The 12,423-nt window shown below is 44.5% G+C and overlaps 1 protein-coding gene across 1 annotated transcript in view; it reads left to right on the plus strand.

Moving 5' to 3' along the window:
- The window catches only part of LOC139351180 (interferon-induced very large GTPase 1-like), a 13,023-nt gene extending 3,287 nt beyond the window's left edge, over window positions 1–9,736 (plus strand). The window contains exons 3-5 of the mRNA XM_070992940.1: window positions 63–180; window positions 272–517; window positions 4,079–9,736. Coding sequence (XP_070849041.1) covers window positions 63–180; window positions 272–517; window positions 4,079–8,745 — 5,031 coding nt within the window. The 3' untranslated portion in view covers window positions 8,746–9,736. The remainder of the gene's footprint in view (window positions 1–62; window positions 181–271; window positions 518–4,078) is intronic.
- The last annotated feature ends 2,687 nt before the right edge of the window (window positions 9,737–12,423 follow it).

The raw sequence follows: 12,423 nt of genomic DNA on the forward strand, positions 1-12,423 counted from the left end.
TATGGTATGTGTATGGTAGAGTGAAACAAACCATTACATTAAATTTTTTCTCATTTATCAAGTCAATCAGTGATGAAGATTCATTTGTTGAACTCTACTGTGAGGAAGTGGAGGACACTCCATCAACACCATGGTCTGACAGGAAGGGTGACTGCCAAAAGACTGGTGCAAGTGGTAATGGTAAGATTTTATGCAATTGATTCTTCAGCAGAAGCTTTAAGTAAAACCTTTATAATTATTAAAAATATTATTCTTATTGTTGTTTCCTCAGTGCCCTGCCCTCCGTTGAAGACAACAGACTATCATATCAGCAGCGTGCAAGTGCCTCTGCATTTGGACACTCCTGATGGTGAGGTGGGGAGCTACACTGTGATCAGCTGCAAGGAGGGAGCATTTGCACAAGAGACGATGGATGCAAACAGCTCAACACTCAGCAACCCAAGGCCAGAGGTCACCCAGGTTTCTGAAGAACCTAAGAATGAAATAAGTGGGCCAGCTAAAACACCTGCAAACACAAGTGAGTAGAAGAGAGAGAGAGAGAAAATACCTATAACAAAAATGGAGAAATTAAGTAAAAGTCCTTCTGAGAGTGCAGATGCACTGACTGCAAAACATTACAAATGAATAATAATGTATAAGAAGAATAGTATGGATAAATGCATACACAAACCTCAAAGTGAAATAATTTTGAGACTGCAGTAGTGATGAAAAGTAGCATTTTGTGTTGAATTTGGATAAAAACCATGGTAATATTAGTTTTATTAAACAATTTCAACTGTTCTAGTCTACTTTGGCGTTGGGCATTGAATAATTTTGATTGCAACTGTATATGTATCCATCCATCCATCCATCCATTGTCTTCTGCTTATCCGGGGCCGGGTTGCGGGGGGAGCAGTCTGAGCAGGGACGCCCAGACTTCCCTCTCCCCGGACACTTCCTCCAGCTCTTCCGGGGGGATCCCGAGGCGTTCCCAGGCCAGCCGAGTGACATAGTCACCCCAGTGTGTCCTGGGTCTTCCCCGGGGCCTCCTCCCGGTGGGACATGCCTGGAACACCTCCCTAGGGAGGCGTCCAGGGGGCATCCGATAGAGATGCCCGAGCCACCTCAGCTGACTCCTCTCGATGCGGAGGAGCAGCGATTCTACTCTGAGCTCCTCCCGGGTGACAGAGCTCCTCACCCTATCTCTAAGGGAGCGCCCCGCCACCCTGCGGAGGAAACTCATTTCAGCTGCTTGTATCCGGGACCTCGTTCTTTCGGTCATGACCCAAAGTTCATGACCATAGGTGAGGGTAGGAACGTAGATTGACCGGTAAATCGAGAGCTTCGCCTTTCGGCTCAGCTCCTTCTTTACCACGACAGACCGATACAGCGACCGCATTACTGCAGCCGCTGCACCGATCCGCCTGTCAATCTCACGTTCCATCCTTCCCTCACTCGTGAACAGGATCCCAAGATACTTAAACTCCTCCACTTGAGGCAGGAACTCTCCCCCAACCTGAAGGGAGCAAGCCACCTTTTTCCGGTCGAGAACCATGGCCTCGGACTTGGAGGTGCTGACTCTTATCCCAGCTGCTTCACACTCAGCTGCGAACCGCCCCAGCGCATGCTGAAGGTCCTGGCTCGAGGTAGCCAACAAGACAACATCATCCGCAAAAAGCAGAGACGAAATCTGCCGGCCCCCGAACCGAACCCCCTCCGGCCCCTGGCTGCTTCCTAGAAATCCTGTCCATAAAAATGATGAACAGAACCGGTGATAAAGGGCAGCCCTGCCGGAGTCCAACATGCACCGGGAACAGGTCCGACTTACTGCCGGCAATGCGGACCAAGCTCCTGCTCCGGTTGTACAGGGACTGTACAGCCCTCAACAGAGGGCCTCCAACCCCATACTCCTGGAGCACCTCCCACAGAATGACGCGAGGGACACGGTCGAATGCCTTCTCCAAGTCCACGAAGCACATGTGGACTGGTTGGGCAAACTCCCATGAACCCTCAAGCACCCTGTGGAGGGTATAGAGCTGGTCCAGTGTTTCACGGCCAGGACGAAAACCGCATTGTTCCTCTTGAATCCGGGGTTCGACTATCGGCCGGATTCTCCTCTCCAGTATCCTGGAATAGACTTTACCAGGGAGGCTGAGGAGTGTGATCCCCAATAGTTGGAACACACCCTCCGGTCCCCCTTTTTAAAAAGAGGGACCACCACCCCAGTCTGCCAGTCCATAGGCACTGTCCCCGTCTGCCACGCGATGCTGCAGAGGCGTGTCAACCAAGACAGTCCTACAACATCCAGAGACTTGAGGTACTCAGGGCGGATCTCATCCACCTCCGGCGCTTTGCCACCGAGGAGCTTGTGACTTCAGCCCCGGTGATGAATGAATCGACCTCCAAGTCCCCAGTCTCTGCTTCCTCTACGGAAGACATGACAGAGGGATTGAGGAGATCCTCGAAGTATTCCTTCCACCGCCCGACAATATCCCCAGTCGAGGTCATCAGCTCCCCACCTCCACTGTAAACAGTGTTGACAGAAAGCTGCTTCCCCCTCCTGAGGCGCCGAACGGTTTGCCAGAATTTCCTCGAGGCCGACCGGTAGTCCTCCTCCATGGCCTCCCTGAACTCCTCCCAGACCCGAGTTTTTGCTTCTACAACCGCCCGAGCTGCCGCACGCTTGGCCTGCCGGTACCCATCAGCTGCCTCAGGAGTCCTATGAGCCAACCAGGCTCGATAGGACTCCTTCTTCAGCTTGACGGCATCCCTTACTTCCGGTGTCCACCACCGGGTTCGGGGGTTGCCGCCACGACAGGCACCGCCGACTTTACGGCCACAGCTAAGGACGGCTGCATCAACAATGGAAGTGGAGAACATGGTCCATTCGGACTCAATGTCTCCAACCTCCCTCGGGATCTGGTTGAAGCTCTCCCGGAGGTGGGAGTTGAAAACTTCCCTGACAGCGGGTTCCGCCAGACGTTCCCAAAAGACCCTCACGGTACGTTTGGGTCTGCCAAGTCTGTCCCGCTTCTTCCCCTGCCAGTGAATCCAACTCGCCACCAGGTGGTGATCAGTTGACAGCTCAGCCCCTCTCTTTACCTGAGTGTCCAAGACTTACCGCCGAAGGTCAGATGATACGACTACAAAGTCGATCATTGACCACCGGCCTAGGGTGTCCTGGTGCCACGTGCACTGATGGACACCCTTACGCTTGAACATGGTGTTCGTTATGGACAAACTGTGACTAGCACAGAAATCCAATAACAGAACACCACTTGGGTTCAGATCGGGGAGGCCGTTCCTCCCAATCACTCCCCTCCAGGTGTCACTGTCGCTGCCCATGTGAGCATTGAAGTCTCCCAGCAGAACAATGGAGTCCCCGGTTGGAGTACCCCTCCCAGGGACTCCAAGAAGGCCGGGTACTCTACGCTACTGTTCGGCCCGTAGGCCGAAACAATAGTGAGAGACCTATCCCCAACCCGAAGGCGCAGGGAAGCGACCCTCTCGCTCAGCGGGGAGAACTCCAACACATGGCGGCTGAGCTGGGGGGCTATAAGCAAGCCTACACCAGCTCGCCGCCTCTCACTGCGGGCAACTCAAGAGTAGAAGAGAGTCCAGCCTCTCTCAAGGAGTTGGGTTCCAGAGCCCAGACTGTGCGTGGAGGTGAGCCCAACTATCTCTAGCCGGTACCGCTCAACCTCCCGCACTAGCTCAGGCTCTTTCCCCCACAGTGAGGTGACATTCCATGTCCCCATAGCCAGAGTCGTTGTCCAGGGTTTGGGTTGTCGGGGCCCCCACCCACGACTGCTACCCATTCCACATAGCACCGGCCCCTTCTGATCCTTCCTGCGGGTGGTGGGCCTATGGGAAGGCGGGCCCACGTCGCTCCTTCGGGCTGTGCCCGGCCGGGTCCCGTGGGCAAAGACCCGGCCACCAGGTGCTCGCCTGCGAGCCCCAACCCCAGGCCTGGCTCCAGGGCGGGGCCCCGGTGACGCCACCGGGTGACGTACGCTTCCTTGATTTGATTTCTTTCATAGGGGCTTTTTGAATGTGTATACATATATAAATAACAAACATCTTCTCTTCATATCCACAGAAACACAACTGGAGAGCTTATTGGAGGATCTGGGGTTGGAGCGGCACTACGCAGAGAAACTGTCCCTGAGCACAATACTTCAGATTGACAAAAGGACCATCAGTGATGAACCTGTCAAATGTAACTCAGATCTTCCGTGGTATTTTCTGAAGAAACTGATGATGGTTAATGTGACAGCTAGGAATGTGAAATGTACATCAGTATGTGAGTCAACCTGTGATGCTGCCGCAGGGAATACAGAGTTAGACATTGATGATCTGTTTGACACTCTACATTTAGGTGACACGCTGAACCCCCTTGACATAATCACTGCTCTCTTTCTGTGTTCTGATGGTTTTGTACAACAGGAAATGGCACTCAAAATGTCGATGTGTCAGTTTTCTGTGCCTCTGTTGCTTCCCAATTGCGATACAAAGCAGTGCACACTCATGCTTTGGGCCATGAGAGACATTGTTAAAAAGTACAGACCTCAGTCACTTCTGGAATCCAAGGGCTTTACTGAAGACAGAGTTGTTGTCTCTGAACTTCCAATGATATCTTTTGTGAGACTGGGTGAGTGCTCCATGTCCAAGTCAGAGATCCTCAATAAGCTTCTGAGCAATTCTCAGCAGTACCATGACACCTTTGTTCACCATAATATGGAGTGTGGTGACAGTCCAAGGAGAATTTCTAATGGACTGACTGAAATCACTTGGTACCTTCCTTGTGGGAACAAAAACATGGATATTTTCAGTGAGCCAGTAGCTGTAGCTAACCTTCGTGGAGACATTGCTTCGTGTGAAACACAATTTTATTTTTTGTGTCAGACATCCGCAGCAGTTTTTGTGTTCTTTGACACTTTGGACTCTGAGTGCGAGCTGCTTACCAACCTACACCACAAGGCGCAGATCTTCTTGGTGGGTAACCATCAAAGCACTCGCTTCAGTAAAGATGCTCTAAAAAATGTGGCAACCAAGTTGAGCTTGACTAAAGACAACATCATTATTAAGACTAATCAGAAGAATGATGCAGACTTTGTCAAAAATCTGCGTAAAACAGTCAGCAATGTAGTTGAGAACTCAAAAATGAAGATGAGAATTGAACAGATGGCTGACATCGCCCATGAGCTGGGAATCTGGGTTGATGAAGACTCTTCAGAGTGTCAGACTGCCAAGGAAAATGCAGATGCTATTGCTGCAGAAATTCAAGATATCCTGAAATACAAAGACGCTCAGCTACCGCTGCAAGGCCAAATATGGAAAGACCTGACTTGCTTAGAGAAGGAAGAATTTCGCCTTCGAAATGTTGGGTCTGAAAACGTAGAAAAGTACAAAAGTGATCTTCAAATACAGAAAGATGACCTTCGAAAACAACAGAACTCTTATGACATATCAAATGCAATGACATGTTTCATCAAGGCAATATCAAGCCCAGGGATAGAGAGGTGCTATTTCCTGAAATGGCTGCGAATGAACCTCGATAACGTGTCTCGAGAAAAACTGTCTGACCTCAGGGAGCAGTACAAAAAGAAATGCAAAGATTCTGAGAACAAAGAGGAGATCAAAGACATTGACAGACAACTTTCCAACAGCTCGCTGGGGACTGAACACTTCTTCCGTGAAATGGGTCAGATCTACGAAGCATCATTGTCCCTTCCAGAAGAAGACAGATCACATCAACAATTACAGCATCTGCCCAAACTGTGTGCAGGATTATTGCTTGATGGCTTCCCCCTTGAGCTTGTAGATGGAGACGCATCGAACATACCTCTCAGATGGGTGAGCGACATTCTCTCTCAGCTCAATGACTTGGTGCCTCCAGAGAGCAAGATCAGGGTAGTCACAGTTCTTGGAGTCCAGAGCACAGGAAAGTCAACTCTCCTCAACACCATGTTTGGAGTGCAGTTTGCAGTCAGCAGTGGTCGATGCACTCGAGGTGCCTTTATGTTGCTCATCAGAATCAATGAAGATGTTAAAAAAGAACTCAACTGTGACTTCCTGATGATCATTGACACTGAGGGCTTAAAGTCACCAGAGCTTGCACAACTGGACAATAGCCATGAACACGATAATGAGCTTGCAACGCTTGTTGTGGGGCTGAGTGACATCACTATCATCAATATTGCAATGGAGAATTCAACAGAAATGAAGGACATCCTCCAAATAGTTGTGCATGCTTTTCTCAGGATGAAAGAAGTGGGCAAAAAGCCCAAATGTCAGTTTGTTCACCAGAATGTGTCAGATGTTTCAGCCCATGACAAGAACTTACGAGACAGAAAACTGCTCTTGCAACAGTTAAACGAGATGACCCAAGCGGCAGCCAAAATGGAACAGAAAGAGGAGAACAAAAACTTCACTGATGTGATGGAGTACAGTCCAGACACTGGGAACTGGTACATTCCCGGACTCTGGAATGGAAACCCACCAATGGCACCAGTCAATGCAGGGTACAGTGAGGCTGTTTATGAGCTGAAGAAGAACATCATCCAAACTTTTGGAGGTTGTGATTCATCTGCTAATAACATCTTGGACTTCACAGAGTGGACGAAAAGCCTGTGGAATGCAGTAAAGCATGAAAACTTCATCTTCAGCTTCAGGAACAGCCTAGTGGCTGATGCATACATGAGGCTGTGCACAGAATTCAACAAATGGGAATGGGAATTCAAAAAGAAAATGTACGCATGGGTTACAGAGGCTGAAACAAAAATTTCCAACTTTGGCAAAATCAAATCGGAGGCATCTGACATGACAGAGTTTCTCAATGATTTGAAAAGTGAAGCTTGCACAGTGTTGACCAAATGGGAGACAAAGATTCTTGAAAATCTTAAAAAGTACTTCAAGCAAACAGAGGGCCATGTCTATCTTGTTGAAGGGTACAGAGAGGACTTTGCAAACAGCGCAAAGAGCCTTCGACGAGAAATGGAGCGCTCTGTAATAAATCAGCTCAAAGCAGCAGCTGACATCAGACTGGGAATGACAGAAGTTGATAGAATCAAGGAGAACCACACAAAAAAATTAGAGGGGAGAGTTTGTGCATTGATTGAAGAATGTCGAGGCAAAAAAGTCAAGATGACAGACAGAGAACTGGATGAAGAATTTGACAAGATGTGGAATAAAACGGTGAAAGAACTGTCCTTTTCAAAACAAAACGCCACCAATGTCATTGCCAGTGTGTCCTACCACTTGAGAGAAAATCTGTCACGAAAGGGGAGTCGTGTGTGTGAATTATTAAGTCAGACAAGGCTGCAAGATTGTGGACTGGTGCCATTCAAATATACAGCTGAAGGATTTTACAACCAGTTTAAACACAAACTCAGCAGGCTCTTCAACATTGAAGACCATGTAATGGCTTTACAAAACATTGCTGACCGTATCATAATGGAGTGCACAGACATCATAACTGAAAAAATGAACAGAAAAAATAATTACCATGACACTTACATCCAGGAGATCCTGCACAAGATTGATGAGAGGCTGCAAAACAATAAGGATGTTAAGAGAGACATTGAGTTTGAAGTTTCTCTAAAACAGCACATCTGTGGAATCGCAGCCAGACAGTTTCAGAAAATGCATGAAGATTTCATCCAGAAGAATGATCCCCAAAGATGTCTGAACCAAAACAAAGAAAAATATCGTGCTGATTTTAAAGATGTGTTCCATAAACGAGACCAGTGCCAGAAGAAGGCAGAAGAATTCACAAAGCGATGCTTGAGACCTGCAGTTGAAGACTTTGTGAACCGTTCCTTGGGTCCTGATATCATTGGTGAAATGCTGTTAAGCTTTGAGTTCAGCACACGAATGTACTTCCAGTATTCAGTTTTACTGGATTTGCTCTCAAAGCGTAACTTTAAAGACTACCTGAGCTTCATTTGTTCATATGAGGATTACGTGACCAAATGGATATTTGACCGCGTATTAGAACACTCTTCAAAGGGGTCTACGATATCAAAGTCTGAGGATCGACATCTCCAGTCAAGTATCAAGAGCATCAATGATGCTATCAAAGGAGCAAAAAGTGGCAACATGAGGGAATTCATTGAAGATGTCTGTCACAAACTCAGTGGTGAACTGGACATGTCCAAGGATGCTCTTGATGCTTTCATGATCCTGAACAATGCTACCCCAGAACAGTTTGCTCACTGGCTCACAGTGTGTGTGAAGGACATGGAACCAGCTCTTAGAAAGAAGTTTAAAGAAACAGACATCCAAGTGAAACTGCAAAATCTATATGTGAAGCCTGAGAAGGAGCTTTTCAACGAAGTGATTGGATGTGGTAAACTGTGTCCATTCTGCAAAGCACCCTGTGAGGCAGGAGGAAAAGAACATAAAGAACACTTCACTTCACTGCATCGACCAGAAGGTCTCGGTAGATCCAGGTGGTTATGGACCGGAGAACTTGTCACTGACATTTGCACTTCCTCGGTCATCAGTGACGCGTCGTTTTGCTGCAATGAAACAAATGGTGAATATCATCCTTACAAGAATTACATCAAAGTTTTCCCAGACTGGAAAATTCCTCCAGATGCAAGTCTTCAGGCATCTGACTACTGGAAATATGTACTGGCAAAGTTCAACAATGATTTTGCCAAAGCATATAGAGCAGAGCCTGCTGATATTCCTGCAACTTGGAGTAATATCACATACAAGCAGGCAGAAGACAGTCTCAAAGTGTCATTTAACGTCAAGTGAGACGAATAACGTCCACTCACTTGCTTTGAGTCTCCAGTACTCAAGATCCTCCTTTCATGGATCGTTTGATCTTTGTTTTATTTGAAACAGAAAATAATCAGAAATAGTAACATAATGTATCTAAGATGACAAAGGTGTAGATATTGTCAGTCCAGATGGACATATTACCACTCAAGCTTATGACTGGCCAAGTCCTACTTGCAAATAATGTTGTAATAATGTGCAATGCAGGCATGTGGTGTGTATGCAAGTGCTTGATAGTGTCATATCAAATAAAAAAAAAAAAATGCTTATGATGCTTAGACCCCGTGAAAACTTTGCTTGCTGCTAAAAAGTGTGTCTACAGCAAAAGCAATAAGACCTAGAAACACAAATTTCGGCAGGTGGGTTGCAAATTCCACCCACGACTGACGCACATATAATGACACACATTGACCTGAAGGTGGCACTGTAAGAATCAAGTTTCCGTTTTCACAGTGAAAAAGTTCCAATCATATAAGCCAATCATTTTTCATGGAAATAGAAAGAAATGTTGTCATGTGAAAGACACCTACTGCTTGTCAGTTAAACACAAAGCCAAATGCTCACAATCTGTGTGGACCCTGATTATTGCTGCTTGCAGCCATATTTCCATTTTTTTTAAATACATCACTCTGTCTGCATGTGATATTAAAACAAAGTATGATGTGTGATTATTATGTGTTTCTGTTTCTGTAAAGTGTCTGATGCAGAATATTTCAGTGTATTAAATGATCAGTCTCAATGCATGCTATACATGACATAAAGTCATATACTCCATTTCCTTGTCTAATGGAGTATAATATGTGATTACCTTATCTCAGAATTTCAGGTCTTTGCTTTTATTTCAATGAGGTATCAGATATTAAATATTAACACTTTTAAAGGACTTAAAATATAATTCAGTCTGGATGTGGTGTTGTCAACATGTATACATTACTGACTCCTATTAACTGATTCAATAAAGAGGCGAAATCGCAGACTGACTATGAGTCTTTAATGTTTCCCAGATCAGAGTAAGTGTACAGTGTATAATAACTTCCAAAGTAAACACGAATGTCTTCACTTATTATATATTTTTACTTTTTCTTTTTTTTTAATTCCATTATTTAACATTTTTCTCCATCTCAAGTCTTGGGTTTCTGAATTCAAAAAGCTAATGCTTTGTCATTTCTGTTAGTTCACTGGGAAAGAGAATCACAGTGATTGATGCTTTCAGTGTACACTTTTAAGTTTCATGATGTTAGTTCAAATTAACATAATTTAAAAGTGGTAATAAAACATTTTTTACTTATTATATTTACTTCTTACTTATCTGGTGTTTTCATGTAAGCTTACGACCCCATTTCCAACAAAGTTGGGACACGGTGTGAAATCTAAGTCGATATATAATGTGATGAACTGTGTTCACAGACAATAGCTTTTGGGAATGTTCCTGGGCCCATGCAGTGACGTCCACTGCAGAATCCTGTCTGTTTTCAATGCAGTGGCGTCTGAGGCCTGAAGATCATCCAATGTTGGTTTTCAGCCCTTGTGCACAGAGTTTTCATTAGAGTCTTTAAAGCTTTCAATAACATCATGTACTGGAGACAATAAAAACCCCAAATTCTTTGCTAGTTTACACTGAGAAACATTGTTCTTAACTTGCTGCACTATTTGCAGTCTGTCAGAGTGGTGAACCCCTCCCCATCTTTACTTCAGAGGGACTCAGCCTCTCTGTGATGCTCTTTTTATACTCAGTAATGTGAGCAACCTGTTGCCAGTTAACATAATCAACTGCGAGATGTTCCACCAGCTGATTTCTGTCAGCATTTCACAACTCTTCCAGGCTTTTGTTGCCACTGACCCAACTTTTTTTTTTGCTGGCATCAAATTCTAAATGAGGGTATAATTTTCAAAAAACAATGACATTTCTCTGTTTCAACATTTGACATGTTGTCTTTTTGATATTTTCAATTAAATATGTTTGTGTGTGTTTTGCAAATCATCACATTCTGTTTCTATTTGCATTTTAAAGTTTTTACACAACTTATTTGGAAATGGGGATGTAGGTTGTCCATTGCTTACATGTCTTACCTGAAAGGAGAGTAATTGTACAGCTAAACTGTTACTTACCTGTAATCCCTGCAAAAGAAAGAAATTTAATTGAGCGTTTCCCCTGGATGTCCAGGAGAAAAAACCTGTGAAAAGACAATTCAGATTAGTCTAAATAATAATGTTTTAGTTGTTATATTCGGTCATGGTGTCAAAGAATAAGTACACACCAGCAGAGTAGAAGAAACTGTCAGTACAACCGTTAACTCTAAAACATCAATAAGGCCAGCCCCTCCCTTCTGAGGGCACATAATGAGTCACCCTGTTTTCACTCTTCCTGATTGAGCAGCTGATCTATCCCAAACCCCCCAGGCAGAGCAACAACAAAAATATCACACACAAAAGGGTGAACTCCTTTCAACAAATCATAATACTATGAAACAATAAAAGAAGCAAATCAAATAAGTGTGTGTTACTGTTAATGCTGGATAACAGCAACCTTTATGACCTTAACTGAGCACATACATACATACATACATACATACATACATACATACATACATACATACAATTTTATGTGTGGTTCTATGCAGTAATCTTTGCTTTGAATACAGTTTCAAAGCTTTTGCTTATTACAAATCTCCTCTTCCATTGTTCCTTATGGATCTTAAATCATTTTTGTTGTGCAACTCTTATTCTGATATGGTTAAAATGTCCTCCTCTTTAAGTTCTTCAGTATTGGGCATATCAAAAGACATAAGGAATCAGTTATTATGGTTCATCTTGAGCGAGATGTGAATGTAGCAGGAACATAGCACACCGGGAAATATGAAAAGGTTTAATGTTCACTCTCACTGACTCACAGGAGAGAAAGACACACTTGTGAGTGAGATGTGCTTTCAGGCTCTGGTTTCATGCACAGTGTATTTGGTTTTGGTTTTCTTTACTGTTGTTTCCACAAAGTCTCCACACCCCTCATTTTGTCAGTCCCAGTACGTCACCGCCACTACCCAACCTTTAACCAGACAAACACACTTTTGCTCTTCCTATATTAAAATGTCCATCATCATTTTAACACAGGTTCAAATCAAATTTTACCATTCGGAGGTTGGACATTATGATAAGTTACTTTATGACATCATATCAGTCAAATATATTGACTTGGAGATTCTGCTAACAGTTACTGTCAGGTTTTTTTTTTTTTTTTGTGCATTAATGTCCTGATCAGCTGCAAAGTGAGGGGACAGAAGGTAAAAAACCACTGGGGTGTGGGATTGGACTGAAACACCTCAACCACACCACCCCCAAAATTTCAACATCATATCAGTGATAAAACATAATGAAACAACTGTGATTTAAGAGCTGGTGGCCATTATATATTCTACTACAAAAACACCTTGCAAACCATTTGCTCCTCCTTCCTTCAGCAAGGGGAGGATACAAATAAGTTTCTCTTTACTGGAAACTGCAACAGTCTGTTTTTGAAAAACAAAACAGAAAGTGATTTCACCCAGCAGAATAAAAGGAGACGTCTGCAGCGGGCTATTGTATCAAGCAGAAGCAAAGGGCACGTGTTGGAGCTTTGTCCTCAGGACAAGTGTAAAAAACACTGGATATTGTATATAC

This window comes from Chaetodon trifascialis, chromosome 23 (assembly GCF_039877785.1).
Source record: "Chaetodon trifascialis isolate fChaTrf1 chromosome 23, fChaTrf1.hap1, whole genome shotgun sequence".
NCBI classification, from domain to species: domain Eukaryota; kingdom Metazoa; phylum Chordata; class Actinopteri; order Chaetodontiformes; family Chaetodontidae; genus Chaetodon; species Chaetodon trifascialis.